Source organism: Rhinichthys klamathensis, unplaced genomic scaffold (assembly GCF_029890125.1).
Source record: "Rhinichthys klamathensis goyatoka isolate OS25496 unplaced genomic scaffold, OSU_Roscu_1.1 h1tg000053l_1, whole genome shotgun sequence".
NCBI classification, from domain to species: domain Eukaryota; kingdom Metazoa; phylum Chordata; class Actinopteri; order Cypriniformes; family Leuciscidae; genus Rhinichthys; species Rhinichthys klamathensis.
In genome coordinates this window covers 1,961,049-1,979,465 of record NW_026606598.1, presented here as the reverse complement: position 1 = coordinate 1,979,465, position 18,417 = coordinate 1,961,049, and the positions used below count along the sequence as shown (strand labels likewise).

At 39.3% G+C, this 18,417-nt stretch overlaps 1 protein-coding gene across 1 annotated transcript in view; it reads right to left on the bottom strand.

The window, feature by feature from the left end:
- Positions 1 to 18,417, bottom strand: part of lrmda (leucine rich melanocyte differentiation associated) — a 285,546-nt gene that overhangs the window by 91,565 nt on the left and 175,564 nt on the right. The window contains exons 3-5 of the mRNA XM_056248133.1: positions 11,065 to 11,196; positions 9,687 to 9,821; positions 3,751 to 3,877 (exon numbers count right to left, since the gene is read on the bottom strand). Of these exons, the coding sequence (XP_056104108.1) occupies positions 3,751 to 3,877; positions 9,687 to 9,821; positions 11,065 to 11,196 (394 nt within the window). The remainder of the gene's footprint in view (positions 1 to 3,750; positions 3,878 to 9,686; positions 9,822 to 11,064; positions 11,197 to 18,417) is intronic.

Genomic DNA, 18,417 nt, shown 5'->3' with positions numbered 1-18,417 from the left:
CTTTGATTTTCTATGCTGACTGACTTGTTGCACGCCGGTCTGTTGTTGTGGGGACATTTCCACGTGACGCTGAACGAAACGAACTGTAATTGGTTGTTTGACATGTCGGTCAAACGGCCTTATGGGCGGGCCTCGGCCAAAGAAAGCTGCTATGAGTTCCAGACCTTCAGCCGTCAGTCTGAAGGTCTGGCTACGCGGGACTATTTGGGCATAAACAACGACGCTCAAAGTTCAAAGCAATAGGAGATATTTTCTTTTAAAGAAATTGCTTTTTAAGGACTACAACAAACGGCTGGTAGGGACTACACGACATTCCTCCCGGGTTAGTGACATCACTAACCCTAAAATGTACATAAACGCCGCCCCTGGAACATGATTTATAGATTATCAAGACAGAATATGCTAATCAATGACTAGAAAATAACTACACATAAGCTACAGTACATAAATTCATCAACTAACTATTCAGAAAAGTGTCTACATGTTGTCACTTCTTCTTGAGTCTCTCCATCTTTGTATGACTCCAGTTTGAACATAAAAGGCCAAAGGTTTTAGAAATTTTCAGTGCATGTCTGTGTGAGGTAATCGAAGCTGCTGTTGTAGCTCCGCCCTCTGTGCCGGGAGCAGCAGCTCATTTGCATTTAAAGGGACAGACACAAAAACGGTGCGTTTTTGCTCACCCTCAAAAAGTGACAACTTTAACATGTAACATGCTATATAAAAATATCTGTGGGGTATTTTGAGCTAAAACTTCACATACACACTCTGGGGACATCAGAGATTTATTTTACTTTTTGTGAAAAGGGCATTATACCACCCCTTTAAACTTAAATTTAAACCAATTATTTGAATCAAATTAAGTTTTATGAGTTTTTAGAACTTTCCTTTGAGTTCACAAAACTTAAATTTAACTGACACGGGACACTATTTCCCAGCATGCTTTATACTCATTCAAAAGGGAGAGTAAATGTAAATAAACAGTATTCTGCTGTTTTTGCAGTTTGATTTTAATAAATGCTCTTTTTGGACTGGGATCAGTGTTTTCATAGTACAGCAAGGTTTTATAAACCTTTTATAATTTGAAAAGGAAAAGAAAAACATTGCATGATCCCATTAAACATGCAAGGAAACAGAAAGCACATTAATCATCATATTAGTTTTCATTTGTAAAAAATGAATTTAAAAGAAACCCAAACATCATAAATCTGTGTTGAGCATAATCATTTCTGTGTATCTCGTTTTACACAATTTAACAAAGTACACGCACACAGTACTATTAACATGTACTTTCTTTTTTTCTTTCTTTAAACGTGCAAAACGAAACAGAAACAGAAAACAGTGGGTAAGACCTAACAGACAGGCACAGATGAGACGTTCAAAGACTACCACAATGGTACAACAGCAAGCTGTCATGTACAGGACTCTGGTTTGATGGGAAATTTGGAAAAGCAGGAAGGGCTAATTACAGTCTGCTGTAACAATGTTAACGCCAGCATGTCTTTAAACGTAAGACACCCCACTGGATGCAGAATAAAAGCAAACACAAATAACTAATTATGCCATCATCTTCTAGCTTGTTGCTGCCGCTCATTAATTGGTGACCTGCACTATTGGTCAGTAGACAATCGGCATGATGATGAAGCCAATTAGAGACAGAGAGTACACATGCCCCACAGAGCTTGTTATGGCTGCCACATCATGTCTCATCTAAATCAAAACAAATGCTAGGGAAACGTTGGCGTGACAGCTACGTCAAGCACAGACATGGGACATTAGAGCATGGCCAACTTTCTCCCTGTCACTAGGCCCCTACAATAGCAGTTATTGTGGAGAGGACAGAGGCCTTACAGCAGAGTCTATTTAATCTGCTTAAGTATCTGACAGTGGACAGGCCAGAGATATTCTAGTCTTTTTTCTGTAGACTTTCAGACTTTAGAAACTTTAACACTTTACAATAAGGTTCAACTTGTTAACGCATTAGTTTATGCATTAGGTACAGTGATCTAAATGACACTTCTACATGATTCACTATAAGTTAAGTTAACATATTTTAAATATGCTAATACATTTTAACAAGTTGCATATCAAGTTGGATAAACCTAGAATGATAAATGCTGCATAAGTATTGTTTATTGTTAGTTCATGATACTTAATGTTAAAAAACTCAACATTGTCTTGCTTCACTATATACAGTAGTATGCGAAAATAAAAAGGAGTAATAATACTATTATATAATATCATTTAAAAAATACAATACAATACATAACCATGACAAGTTAGCTATTTGTGTAATTTCATGACTGAATATTACCCATGGCTCCAGAAACATAAAAACAAAAATATGATGCAAAGGTTTTATAGACGTTTAATGTTAAATGATGTCAAGTTTGCATAACGCAACACCATTTTAAAAGACAGCATGCTTTGTAAAATATTTTTTACACCGTTTCTAAAACGGTGTCTCAGGAAAACTTTTGGATTAGATGCATACCTTCTATAAACACTATTTAGTTCGGTTCCCAGATATTGAAAACAGTTCTCTATTTCAACAGCATGCCCACTAAGTATTAAATGCTGGAACTGCTCAATGGTTCGACTTAAAATGGGTCTACTGTGGCATTATGGTACTGTTTTATTTGAAATTGTTTTATTTATCTCACATGTGGTCATCTCAATCACTCTCAAAACGGCATGTCCTGAAATGTCTTGTCTTATTTGAGTAGACAGGTTGCACAACACATTATTTTCCACTTTACAGTCATCTTTTCTCATTTTCCAACCAACAAAATATCCTCCAAACTAAAAACATGCCTGAATGAGGTTAACTCATTGCATGGTTTTCACTTTTCCTGTCACTTTAATGCTGAAGCAAAAAAGTGACATTAGCATCACTGTCGTCTAAAACACTGCATCGAATTACATGAGCATCCACGTCCATATTTGCTTCACTAACTCATGGCTCTTGGGAAGAAGAAAAGATAAAGACCTGGTTCAACCTCAAGCTAAATATGTTATGACTGTACAACTACATGAAATCAAATCTTGCTAAACCCATTCTTTCATAAAATCTAGAGGAGAAGAGAATGGAGATGTGTTTGAAGAATACGACTCTGCCTGCCTCCTTCAAACGCAAGCCAGAGAGAGAAATAATTGTGTGTGCGATGGATAATTAAGCGATGGTGACTGTTCTGAACGTGAGCTGTCACTCCGATGGAGAGCACTGTCACGCCGTGCGAGTCAAGGCCGATCGGACAGGCGCCGTCCACTTTGATCTGGGCTCATGCATACGGAAAGAGGTCATGTCGTGGTCATTAAAAAGACCCTCCTCTAAACAGCCAGGCGAGATTGAAAGGCCACGTCTTCAAAGAGCTGCGTGCAAGTAACCTCTTAAGAGATTCTGACAATTTGCTACGAACAAACAATGGGAGCTAAGAAGGAGTGGGATGGATTAGCTCACGGTGCCTTAGCCTTTTAAGTTCTTATAGTCATCTGCACAAAAAGGGGAGGGTTACACAAATCATTTACAGGGTCAGGGTGTTTAGTTATTCGCCTACATTTCATAAGGTAAAGACACTTAACCGGCTACTGAGTTACACACTAAACCACAGGCCATTATCTGGGATACAAAGTCAGTTAATCTCGGATTATATTAACTGTCTGTTGATCCTGTATGTGTCATATGTCTCGGTCTTTCTAGTGTATGTGTCATTTGTCTCTGTCTTTTTTTTTATAGCAAAGTATTGTACTTACTTGGTCATTTTTCGGCTTGACCACCTTCATGAAAGCTCCACGTGCTTCGGCCTCTGACCGCTCCCACTGGGTCACTCTCCTGGTGTCCAGGAACTTCAGATTTGTCAGCTTATGTAGTACAAAGTACCTACAGATCAAAAGAAGAGAAACAAAAAACATTTAAAATCATAAGAATGTCCTTTGCAATGAACCAAGCTACATAAACAGTCATATTGTGTCCAATGTAAAGTTTATAATAATATTTAAATGTGCTAGCTTTGTTTTTGTTTTGTTTTAAGGAAGCAAATGTTCATTATATAATCAACTAATTGTAAATATAAAAGATAATATTTCAGTCATTTGTTTTGCCTTTAGTATACTGCCAAAAAAAGCTAGTAATTACATTTTAAAATATCATGCTTATTATTATTTTACTCGGTAAGAAAATGGGTCCGTACACATGAAAATATAGCTGCTTTTACATTTTAGGAAGAGGGTATTTTGCATCAAAAAATTTGAACTGTTTTCTTTTTCTTCTTAAGTTTGACTATCCATATCCAGTGCCGTGTCAATACTGTAAGTGTACAGCAGATTTAAATGAAGGGAAGTCTGATTCAAATCTGCAAGGCAACCACACAGAACAAAACTTAAACGAACATTTCCTTCAAAATGCATTAAATTAACTGTAGCAATATTTGTAAATAGGTGATTAACTTCAAAATACGTAAAAAAAATAAGGACAACATATAAACAGATAAAAAGCCCACATTGACAGAATCTGCCAAGCTGTCATTTCGGTAGCTTCACAGATATCTCTTTACGCTTTCACACACTCTCTGTCTTTCATTCAGGGAGAGAAAATGACGTGAGATAATAGCGGGAATACATAGATGACAACAGATTCTTTCACAGGCTGACTGGAATGGAGGAAGAGGCATGTCAAGACTTCAAACAGAGAGTGAGATAGAAAGAGAGAGAGACAGACAGAGAGAGAGAGAGAGAGAGAGAGAGAGAGAGAGAGAGAGAGAGAGAGAGAGAGAGAGAGAGAGAGAGAGAGAGAGAGAGAGAGAGAGAGAGAGAGAGAGACAGAGAGAGAGAGAGTGAGACAGACAGACAGAGAGAGAGACACTAAGTGGAGGGTGTGAACAGATGTGTATATGGGCAGTGACAGATTCCCAACCGAGCTCTCATGCAAAAGCCAGCAACAAACCCATGATGATGACAATGATGAAGGACGAAGGCGAACCCATGCTACGTGTTTATTCCTGATGGATCACAGAGAGCACGATTGCAGATTGATTCTATTAAGATAAGCCTGAATCAAAAACGTGTGGGGATGATTTCCACCACATCTATTCAGAGTTAAACTTTATTTGCATAAACACCCTGGTGTGTATCTTTTGCATATGTAAAGTATTTTCGCAAATTCAAATTTACAATATTGCGATCTATTTTTATTTTTTTTGGGGGGGGGGGGGGGGGGGGGGGGGGATATTTCCAGCCAGGAAAGAGCAGTTACACCAGCGTTTTTTAAAACAAGGGTTAGGGTTAACTTTCATGGCCCCCATAATATTCTGTTGTATGCATATCTGAACATGCAATATATCAAAATTGACAGAACAGAGCCTCTGCTTTAAAAAAAAAAAAAAGTTTTATACTAGCTTCAAGCATTATTTTGTTTATGAACACTTGAATGTGAAAAAAAGCAACATTTTGAAGAAAAAGCAATGTGGTGTGTGTGTGTTTTTTTTTTTAAAGCAGCAATGCTTTTATTGCTTGTTTCTGCTTCTTTTTGCCTGTGTTTTGATCTGGAGATTCTCTACTCTTTCAGAAGTTGCGTAATAGCGCCCCCTACCATATAATAGTGAAACCACAGAAAGCTGGACAATTCAGCCAATGGCGGGGAAGCGTTGTCTAATAAATGAGGAAAAATTCTGTTTATGGCGGGAAAGCGTTGTCTCATAAATTCCATCAATGTTGGGGAAAAGTTAAGTACTTGTACGGTAATTATATTATATTATATTTTAAAATACTTGATATCAGGCTTATATGACTTTTTTATTGATTGCATGATTACATATTATTCACACAATGGCAGAAAATGATTCAAAATGTATTGATTTTCCGGAAGTTCCTTTAGTTTTGTGGAATTGCACACACAGACCAGCCACTAGTCAGGTGGCTATAATTACACAGAACATGTAACACTGAATTTACAAAAAAAAAAATCAAACACATTAAAATGCACAAATTCGCGCCATTTTGTATTTACTTTTTGTAACGCAGGGATTCACAAACTTTTTTTTTCAGCCGAACCTCTTTGACCTAAATACATTTCCTTGAAGTACCCCTTCAGATTTGAAGATTTTCGGTCAGACACTACAGGCAAAAACACAGTTTTTTCATACATCTGTCAATTTTGAGATTTTGGGCTATTTGGCTTTTTACAAAGTGTTATTTCAAACTAATGGAAAGAAAACATCCAAAAAACACTTTTCAGTGTTGGTTTTATTGAACTTTATCTATTTGCGTCTTTAGATTCCAATTACAATGTCACTACAATATCTACATTGTTATCTACAAACAATCTACATTGTTAAAAGCGCTATATAAAAGAGGATGAGGAATATCTTTAGAGGGAGTTATCTTAAAATATGTTTGTTTTTTCCTGCACCGAGCACTTACACACACCAAACTTTACAGTTTTATTCCTATCCATATTCGGAAGGTTTTTATATAATTGGCCACATTTTATTTCTAAAAAATTATGCAAAATATTTTTTTTCCACCTAAAATGTATAATGTAATGTATTACATTATTAACTACAACTGTTATCATGTCATATGGAATCAGTAAAGGACTACAATTTGTAAGTAATCTGCCCAGCCTAAATGTATATAGAGTGTGTATAAATGTATATTTAGATTTACAATGAAGATGATAATTAAGCCTATACTGTACATATGGGAATACTGTATAAATGGGATTCTACGCTCTGTTTTATTTGCCTATTTCTTAAAAAGTAAATTCGCACTCTCCTCAAAAATGTATCACTGTTAGTAGACCAAACAATGCAGGACAAGCTACACACTGAAGTTGAATGCTTAAAGGGACAATGTGTACTTTTTTATGTATTTTATTATTTAAAATCAATATTTTTATTCATAAATATGTCCTCAATGGTGTGCAAATACCTCTGCCAATTATTTGACTTATCCTCGTAAACGAAGAATTTATTATCTTTATATACATGTGACGGGTAGGTCCACGGAGGCTTCCATGTAGTTCCGCCATCTTGAAAAACTATAATAACAGAGAGGGACAAAAAGTACGAGGCCAACGCGTTTCCACGACGCGTTTTCGTTCAGAGCCAGCGTCAGGTAACTGAAAGCAGCCGAAACGGAAGATTTCAAAAGAAGTCCTGCTTTCTTCTCGACAGGTAAGTCAATGTTACAGTCTTAATTACAAGCTTTTTTTCATTGTTTGGTTGTGCACTTTATTTTATAAGGAAAACTCGACGAAGTGCTATTAGAAGACATCCTGTCATAGCTTTTTGGTACATAACGGCTACCGTAGATGCAACGCGCATTTGAAAAAGCGAGGCGCTGGAGAGAACAATTCGTTTGAATGCAAAATACACTTTCTCCGCTAGATGGGAAAAAATTCCTACACATTGTCCCTTTAAGAGTTATTTTGTTTGTTTAAATCCACAACTCTATGTGCAACAGAACGGTTATACTTGCCTTAGCAAAACAACTAATAACTTTAAGTAACAAATTCCTCTAGAGTGACTAGGAGCAGTGTGGCGTTGGTATGCTTTATTTACTGTTGTGATTCAATTACAAACAAGCATAATAACAGCGACTGTTAGTGGGAAATATGCAGGTGTTTTCCTGATGATTGTGAAATTGTTTGTGCTGATCTAACAGATGGTTGGAGGAGCTCTGCAGCAAGTGTTGTTTAAAGCACCCCAGGCAAAACTGGCCCTAAACTTTCTGATCTTCAGCAAACACAGATATTTAAGCCCACACACACGTCATGATGTCAAGAGACAAACATGCAATCACAGACAGCATGGGCTGGAGAGCATTCCAGAGAGACAGGACATACATCCTTTACCGCAGATGGCTGTCGCTGTGTCGAGTACTGAACTACTTTAGCTAAAGGGAGGGAAAAAAACTCCTCGAGACCCAGAAGTAAACAATGATGAATGAGCCGAGCGACTGCTGTAAAATACAGCCGAGTGTACTTGTGCCTGTTCATTTCATTTGACTAATTGAAAGAGCGCAAAGAGGCGTGCCATATTTCATCGTGTTATGAAGTGTTATTTTTTTATTTTTTGTTCTCAGGACGCAGTCTGAGAAGTGCATAGCCCAAGGCCAGTCCTGCCATGACCTGAGTGCTCGGCTAACCCTGTCAGACATAAAATCTGCATTATGCTCAAATTGATGTATTACTATGTGACACATTATGAATATTACATCACAAACACACAGCTGCTGTCAGTCAGGGAAAGAATAGTCGTCCTCTGCACCAAGTGAAGCATGGGAGACATTGCGCGAGAGTGGCGCCTATTGGGTTCATCTGTATAGTAAATGATTCATACTGAACAGTGTCGAGAAAAAGGCACTTAGGTCTAAGGTAGACAAAAGAATGTGTTTCTCCCCACCGTTCTTCCCACCGCTAGGTTTCATGTTGAAAACCTGACAAATGGTGGTAACATAGCGTGGCATTGCACTCCCATAGGCCTGGGCTTGATAATGAATGCATCGTTTCATCTTGTAGGAAAGGATAGCAAACACTCATTTGTGGTTATCACAATTCACACCTGAAATCGATTTTGCAAATCTACAAAAAGGGGGGGGGGGGTAGCTTTAAGAAGAGTGTGGTTATAGCCTAAAGTATCAGTCTTTGCTTGTGCAATGTGATTTATGGTGTAGTGCAACAGCGGTTCATCCAAATAAAAGATTACTGGAAGTTGCCAAACTACACACTCCTGGGGTATTTCTAGAAAGAAATAAGAAATAAAAACATACCAGCAAAACAAAATAAATTCATGAGTACCTAAAAAAACATATTTTTGCTTCAGGATACATATTTCATATACAGTGAGGCCACTAGTGAAAATCTTAAAAGAGGGGAGAAAAATAACCTTTACTAAAAATGATTACCCAACCCCAAAACTTTTAACGTGTGTGTGTGTGACTGTGGTCCCCACAAGGATGGCAGTACCAGAAATCTTTGATCTTGTGGGGACATTTGGTCCCCATGAGGAAAACAGCTTATAAATCATACTAAACTTTAAAAAGTTAAAAACTTCTAAAGTTTTTTACTAAATGTAAAAATACAAAAAAGTTCTGTGAGGGTTGTGTTTAGGGCTATGGTTAGGTGATAAAATATACAGTTTGTACAGTATAAAACTCATTATGTCTATGGAAAGTCTCCATAAAACATGGAAAACCCACCATAGTTTTCTATTGCATTATATTTTAAAATGTAATTTACTTCTAAGATGACAAAGCTGAATTTCCAGCATCATTACTCCAGTCTTCAGTGTCACATGATCCTTCAGAAATCATTCTAATAAACTGATTTGGTGCTCAAGAAACATTTCTTATTATTCTAAATGTTGAAAACAATAGAAAGTTTAAAACAATAGTTATAACATTATAAATGTCTTTGCTGTCACTTTTGATTAATTGTATGCTTCCTTGCATAAAAGTGTTAATTTATATCAAAAAACTTTTGAACAGTAGTGTATGTAGTGTAGAATCTGAAATATTCCTCATTTATTTCCTACAAGACTTTTCTTTGTTTAAGTTTATAATCCCAAATTTTCAACGTGGTGTCATACTTTTTGCATATTTCTGTTTAGTACAGCTATGAAAAGACAAAAAAAAATCAAATAATTCAAAATGACTACTGTGCATGTTCATCAGTATGGCAGTGTACTGACCTGTATCTCTGATAGTCGTCTTCATCTTTATCCATGCTGACCAGCTGGTTGGGACAGGCCTCATTTCCCAGAAGGCTCAGGTATTCCAGGGCTGGCGTCACTTCCACCAAATGCTCCAGCAGGGCCTCGATGTCGGTGAAGTGTCACGGGGCAGAGGTCAAGGAATCCAGGCTGTTAATTACATTAGCATTTACTCTGCGCTCTACCCTGGCCTAGCCAGCCAGCACAGCTCTGTCAAATTTACCGACACTCTTTGAAGGAGCTCAATAGGCATTATGCTTGAGAATACAAAGAGCGGGTAAATTTAAGGGCGAGAATTTGGCATTTGCTGCGAGTTTGGTGGTTCTCTTCCCCCGTTCCTCGTCCCATTTCCTGGGTGGCTGGGTGCAGAACATTAAAAACATTGACAAAATGATGGATGCCTTGTGGTAAAAACAGTTAGTGACTCCCTAAGCCATGGACACCCCCTCCCCTTCACCCAGCACAGGGAAACAAACAGCCACTTCACAGCAAATTCATCACTAATACATTCACTTCATTGGAAAATGGTGCCCGAAACGTGTCAAAATACAACCACACTAATGCAGCACTTGAATTTCAATGGCAGCAGGCCACTACAGGATGTAAATAATTGGCCCATTAGCATGTGCAGACCACTTCATAGCAGAATTTGGGTCTGAGCTGCTGACACTCTGTCGGAGGAGAGCTGTTTGGAGAACAGAGGGTGAGGCTGCGTCATTATTATGTAGATGGATAGCATCCAGCGACAAACAGCAGAGCATAAATTTTCGTCAGGCTAGCACATTTACTTTTGCCATTTATTTCTCTTTGCATCTCATCACACAAACTAAATGTAATGTGTAGTAGTGATGTAATTGCTGACTGTCAACAGCCGAAAATGTGAAATTTCCAGTTGGGCTTCAAAGATGTACTTTTGGCGTGTGGTAGCTGGTACATTACTCTGTTAGCTTATTAAACAGCTAATGCTATACTGGAAAATGTATGAGCTCAAATGTTGGTCATTTAACTCTGTTTGCTCTGCTTTCTGGTCATGTGACTATACGCTAATATACTGTATCTATGATATGGTCATCATGATATGATCTGTTCCTTAGAAAAAGGTCTAATGGGGCTTTATCTTTCAGTCATGGGTCTGTACTGGATATTTTGTTTTTCCTCTTCTCCACTAGAGGTCACCATGGCACAAACTCAAGTGAGTTTATCAAGCAACCCCATTAGACAGGAGCTCAATTTAACACAATAACATAATTTAAAGAGATAATGTGTAGCACAAGGAGATACACTGCATTGCACTGAAACTCACAGCATTTCCTGTCATTTTGTTCAAGCATGAACTGAAAAGCAAAGCTTGAGAAAGGATATTTGGTTCTTATTGAGCGTCAGGGTATGGAGCCGTGGTAACCTGGGCAACCGGAGGTCATTTCCGAGAAGATTGTTGTCCACAATCAGCTCTTCCAGTTGGCTGAACGCTTTCAGGCCTGTCAGTGACCTGCAATGATAAGGCAAGAGAGGAAAAATGATATGGCCCTAAATCTGGGCTGCCATTATGTGCAGAAATAAATATTTCAGGCGGGCCCATTCACAGGCCGGAATAGTTTGGGCTTGGGACTGTCAGGAGAGTGAATGATAAGAATTAGTGGCGCTAAGATCCCCTGGCATAGTGCGGCATCCTTCACACGCTGGCAGCGTGAGTGATGAGGGTCACTCGTGAGTAGCCAGGATTCAAAACAAAAGGGCTTCAGAAATGCAGTGTGCGGGATGAATTTGTCAATGTCTTGTGCCTTCAGGCACCCAGCTTTGCCTGACCCTAACCCTCCATTCCCAAGATAAATAACTCTGTCACAGTTCACCTTCACTCCCCCAACACAAATTTAACTCGTCATCCATCATTTTCCCAGCTCAACTATAATGCCTAGCCACAAACGGAATGAGTACAACTTCTGCAACTTCTCAGATGAGCCGCTTACAGTTAAAACCAACTGCTTTTAGGGGGGAAAAGTTGGACGTTTCTCCCTTTATTCCCCATTGTGAAACCTAATCCCTACGGTCGCGCACGCACACCGTCCCCAAGGACTTTCTCTCTGTCTGGGTCTTTTCCCCGCCCTGTCCTGGCATAAACATGATGGAGGGTGGTGCTCAGGGTAATGTCGGGGCCTTGCAAAGTTCATGACGCGGATGGTGCATAAAAGCCGGGGTGTGTGTTTCTAATCCCTCAAATGGCAGAGGCTGACAACCTACACTGTTAATGTGTCCACCCTTAGTTAATTGACATTTACGTCTGTCAGCGTCCTTGAGCAAAGAACAATTAGATGGCAACATGATATTAGTTTTGGCGCTCTTGAGCCGAAACGAAAAAATAACACCTGCATATCATAATCTTATGAATTTGTTGTCGTGAGACTTTTCATGGTACAGGAAAATCCCATGGCAATCTGGGAAGAGCTCACAGGAGTAAAGGTTGATATCTAGCCAGGTGTCTCTCTGTCTTTGGATGACACCCAAATATTGTAAATCGGTCCTGCCAATTAGTCTCATAAAATTCTCTGTTGTGTTATGCAAATACCTCACTCTTATCCTGTAGAACATGGCTGATGAAATGTTATGGGCTTTAGAATAGAAAGAAAGCAAACATATAAGCAGAGAGCCAAGAACTCCAACCACAAGAGAAATACGCTCTATTTGTGTAGTCAAAGCGCACAAAACTCCACGCATACAGAGAAATGTCCCTGCTCGATAAATGAAAGCTGTTCTGCGAGCCCCCTCCACCTGTTTGCCTCAGCTGTATCTGGGCGGTTGTAATGTTATTAGCCGCTTAGTTAAGAGGCATCCGCGCGTCACAGGGGGGTTGCTTATTAATTGTTGTTTTCGTGTCACTACCGCTGTGTGCAAAAGGTGATTTAATCAGTTAAATTCACAGCCAAGGGAGCGACCAAATCACATTCACAACAACAAACAGGGATTCAACCCCACATTGTGCCTAAACGTTTGTGCTGCCGTTTTATACAACATCTGTACAGTGCAGAAGGGGAAAACTTTCAAAATATGTTGCTAACTGAATGATTAATTGCCACACGCTCTTAAAAGAACGGCTCAACAAAAATGAACATTCTGTTATTTACAAGGAAGCCCAATTCTGCCTGATAAATAAAAGGTAATAATAGAAAAATGGAAATAATGAAAAATATATACTATAATTTTGGCTATACTTTATTTTAAGGTGATGTAGTTACATTGTACTTACTCATATGAGTACTCAGTAATAATAACTAACTACACGTACTTACTATAGAGTTATGGTTAGGGTTAGTTACTTGTAATTATGTATAATTTACTGTTATTACTATAGTAAGTAAATGTAGTAACGTGCAACTACGTCAAATAGTGTTACCATATACATGTTATACATGTACATACACAATTCTTTTTTATTATTAACTATTATTAACAGCTTCAATACATTTCAAACCCGATATCCTTCTATTTTGAACACAGAGAAGAAGAAAAAAACATCTTTTTATAGATTTTTATAGTTTATAGTTCATATTTTATTAATAAAAGTGTGCTATAATACAAGACTAAAGGCCTGTTCACACCAAGGATGATAACTATAAAGAGAATGATAAAGATATAGTTCTAAAAATCGTTCTCAATATTAAAGAATAGCAGAGTTCACACCACAGCTATGACGATAACGGCACAGAGAGATGATATCATTGGAATCACTTTTAGAACGATTTTATCCATCTGAAGAACGATTGACAGCCAATCAGAATCAATCCTGCTATAATGAGCTCGAGTGACAGACAAGCATGCGCTTAGAATGCTAAGCCTAATACAGTTATATTTACAGTAATTGTTCTTGGTGTGAACGGGCCTTAAAACTTGGGGTTTGTTTATGGTTACACATTACTGGTGTCTTTGTTACAGTGTAATTATACATTTAAGTACTAAGTAATGTTTATTAACAAGATGTTATAGGGTTTGGAAATAGGGTTTGGTTTAAGGTTAGTTGGATATAATTATGCATGATATACTGTTATTACAAAAGTAAGTACATGTAACATGAAAAGAGGACAAAATAAAGTTAACGTATTACCTAATTACCCATTACCTTATTCATAGATAATCTTTCATTCTGCATATTCAAATGAACATGCAACATTTGGGTACGTCACACTTCAAAATTCTTTGAATATACTGTACGAATCGTATAGACATCGTATAGATGATACATTGTATCGTATAGATGATACTTTATGCCAGTCAGAAAAATAATTCCTTAGTCACTTTGATCTGTCCTCCACAGAATAAAACAACAACAACTTGAGGGTGAGTAAATCTTGTGAAAACTAAAATAATGTCAATACACAAGCAATCTAAACCTCAATCACACACAAAACACTCTCAGGTAGGAACTTCTCTGACTCACACCTCGTCCCCATGGGGAATCCAAAACTGACTGCACATTTTCACCACCATCTTCAAAGTCACACCACAATGAAAGAATAGCACAATGCAGAGAGCGCCGTCTGATCTAAGGCGAGAAGGAGAGAGATGGACGGGAAGACACGAGAGTGGGAAAGAGAGATAGATTTAACGAGCCACACCAATGAACCCACTCCTTGTTAAGATAATTATGATCAAGCTCATTGTCACAGTGAATATCTCAACGTGTTTGCCAGTGCAGCGTGTCTGGCTCTATCTTGCCTGAGTTAGCAAATGGCTCGCAGACCCAGCTGCTAAACAACTGCTGCTGGAAAAACACATGATTACACATTATAAATAAGGTGACCAAATGATCATGATACAAATTTAGGACAGATCAGAGATGGCTTGGTGAATAATGCAGACATTACAATGTGTCAGTGACTCCTTTTTAATCTGCCATTGAGTGATTTACAGTAATATTTTTATTCAATAAAAATACTATCCAATAAAATAGCTTGGATAAATCTGATCTTTGGACACATTAATCGCATTATTTGGACAATTGAACGACAGCCAGGGTCCAAAATTGAAACTCGCCAAGCACCATGTGTGCTAGTGAGTAAATGAAATGAATTAGTGAGAAACTTTATAAGGAACCAAAGGCTAATACATAGTTTGAGACAAACTGTAAGAATGATGATCAAGCCTGTGATAGATTTTACCTCTAACATCTAACCTTACTTCTCCTTTAGGCCTAACATTCTAACACTTAGACAAAATGTACTCTGAAGATTGTGTCGAAACCAGTGGAAAATTCTGAGATGCTGGCTAGACAATATCAAAAATATACTGTCTAGAATAGACTCATGACATATTGAGTAATCAAATGCACTTCTAACCCTTTTCTATTTGTTTTATTATTTGAGCTCTAAGTTGCTTCTACCTAGTAACTGAAGGGTTTGCATATGAAGAACCAATCAAATTGTAGGGAAATGATGTAATGTTTCATGTAATTTTTGCCATGCTCCTATTCTATAAAAACTGTTGTATTCCTTTTGTTGGTCGGATTCTCTCTGAAATTGGTCTGAGATCCTCTGGGCGCGATTAAAGCATATTTAAAGCATAGTCGAAGGCATTGTCTGAAGTCTGTCAGTTATTATTGCTGCGCAGCAAGTTAGGGTTAGGACACTCGAAGCCAGTTGTCGACTGTAGGCGCAGTGCTAGAGTATAAAGATTAAAGGGACAAGACGTTGTCGAACTCGAAGCCAGTTGTCGACTGTAGACGCACAGCTAGAGTATAAAGATTAAAGGGACGAGACGTTGTCGAACTCGAAGCCAGTTGTCGACTGTAGACGCACAGCTAGAGTATAAAGATTAAATGGACGAGACGTTGTCGAACTCGAAGCCAGTTGTCGACTGTAGACGCACAGCTAGAGTATAAAGATTAAAGGGACGAGATGTCGTCGAACTCGAAGCCAGTTGTCGACTGTAGACACACAGCTAGAGTATAAAGATTAAAGGGACGAGACGTCGTCGAACTCGAAGCCAGTTGTCGACTGTAGACGCAGTGCTAGAGTATAAAGATTAAAGGGACGAGACGTCGTCGAACTCGAAGCCAGTTGTCGACTGTAGACGCAGTGCTAGAGTATAAAGATTAAAGGGACGAGACGTCGTCGAACTCGAAGCCAGTTGTCGACTGTAGACGCAGTGCTAGAGTATAAAGATTAAAGGGACGAGACGTCGTCGAACTCGAAGCCAGTTGTCGACTGTAGACGCACAGCTAGAGTATAAAGATTAAAGGTACGAGACATCGTCGAACTCGAAGCCAGTTGTCGACTGTAGACGCAGTGCTAGAGTATAAAGATTAAAGGGACGAGACATCGCCGAACTCGAAGCCAGTTGTCGACTGTAGACACACAGCTAGAGTATAAAGATTAAATGGACGAGACGTCGTCGAACTCGAAGCCAGTTGTCGACTGTAGACGCACAGCTAGAGTATAAAGATTAAAGGGACGAGACGTCGTCGAACTCGAAGCCATTTGTCGACTGTAGACACACAGCTAGAGTATAAAGATTAAATGGACGAGACGTCGTCGAACTCGAAGCCAGTTGTCGACTGTAGACACACAGCTAGAGTATAAAGATTAAATGGACGAGACGTCGTCGAACTCGAAGCCAGTTGTCGACTGTAGACGCAGTGCTAGAGTATAAAGATTAAATGGACGAGACGTCGTCGAACTCGAAGCCAGTTGTCGACTGTAGACGCAGTGCTAGAGTATAAAGATTAGATGGACGAGACGTCGTCGAACTCGAAGCCAGTTGTCGACTGTAGACGCACAGCTAGAGTATAAAGATTAAATGGACGAGACGTCGTCGAACTCGAAGCCAGTTGTCGACTGTAGACGCACAGCTAGAGTATAAAGATTAAATGGACGAGACGTCGTCGAACTCGAAGCCAGTTGTCGACTGTAGACGCAGTGCTAGAGTATAAAGATTAAATGGACGAGACGTCGCCGAACTCGAAGCCAGTTGTCGACTGTAGACGCAGTGCTAGAGTATAAAGATTAAAGGGACGAGACATCGTCGAACTCGAAGCCAGTTGTCGACTGTAGACGCACAGCTAGAGTATAAAGATTAAAGGGACGAGACATCGTCGAACTCGAAGCCAGTTGTCGACTGTAGACGCACAGCTAGAGTATAAAGATTAAAGGGACGAGACATCGTCGAACTCGAAGCCAGTTGTCGACTGTAGACGCAGAGCTAGAGTATAAAGATTAAAGGGGCAAGACGTTGTCGAACTCGAAGCCAGTTGTCGACTGTAGACGCAGTGCTAGAGTATAAAGATTATTAAGTGTCGACTGTAGATGCACAGCTAGAGTATAAAGATTAAATGGACGAGACGTCGTCGAACTCGAAGCCAGTTGTTGACTGTAGACGCACAGCTAGAGTATAAAGATTAAGTGGACGAGACGTCGTCGAACTCGAAGCCAGTTGTCGACTGTAGACGCAGTGCTAGAGTATAAAGATTAAAGGGACGAGACATCGTCGAACTCGAAGCCAGTTGTCGACTGTAGACGCACAGCTAGAGTATAAAGATTAAAGGGACGAGACATCGTCGAACTCGAAGCCAGTTGTCGACTGTAGACGCACAGCTAGAGTATAAAGATTAAAGGGGCAAGACGTTGTCGAACTCGAAGCCAGTTGTCGACTGTAGACGCAGTGCTAGAGTATAAAGATTAAATGGACGAGACGTCGTCGAACTCGAAGCCAGTTGTCGACTGTAGATGCACAGTTAGAGTATAAAGATTAAAGGTACGAGACATCGTCGAACTCGAAGCCAGTTGTCGACTGTAGACGCAGTGCTAGAGTATAAAGATTAAAGGGACAAGACGTTGTCGAACTCGAAGCCAGTTGTCGACTCTAGATGCACAGCTAGAGTATAAAGATTAAAGGGGCAAGACGTTGTCGAACTCGAAGCCAGTTGTCGACTGTAGACGCAGTGCTAGAGTATAAAGATTAAATGGACGAGACGTCGTCGAACTCGAAGCCAGTTGTCGACTGTAGATGCACAGTTAGAGTATAAAGATTAAAGGTACGAGACATCGTCGAACTCGAAGCCAGTTGTCGACTGTAGACGCAGTGCTAGAGTATAAAGATTAAAGGGACAAGACGTTGTCGAACTCGAAGCCAGTTGTCGACTCTAGATGCACAGCTAGAGTATAAAGATTAAAGGTACGAGACATCGTCGAACTCGAAGCCAGTTGTCGACTGTAGACGCAGTGCTAGAGTATAAAGATTAAAGGGATGAGATGTCGTCGAACTCGAAGCCAGTTGTCGACTGTAGACGCAGTGCTAGAGTATAAAGATTAAAGGGATGAGATGTCGTCGAACTCGAAGCCAGTTGTCGACTGTAGACGCACAGCTAGAGTATAAAGATTATTAAGTGTCGACTGTAGACACACAGCTAGAGTATAAAGATTAAAGGGATGAGACATCGTCGAACTCGAAGCCAGTTGTCGACTGTAAACGCACAGCTAGAGTATAAAGATTATTAAGTGTCGACTGTAGACGCTTGGGTTTCGATTGGAGACGCCCCAGGTAATTAGGAGTCAGGTAGGTAAGAAAAATCTACCACAAGCCCTTGCTGATGTAATAGGCACAAACAATCAAATCAAAAACACGACAAAAGATGTTTTCTCCTAACAAACATGAAATTTGTACCACCACACTTTATCTATTTTTTTTTTCATAACTCCACGTGGTGACCCATTTCTGGAAATCT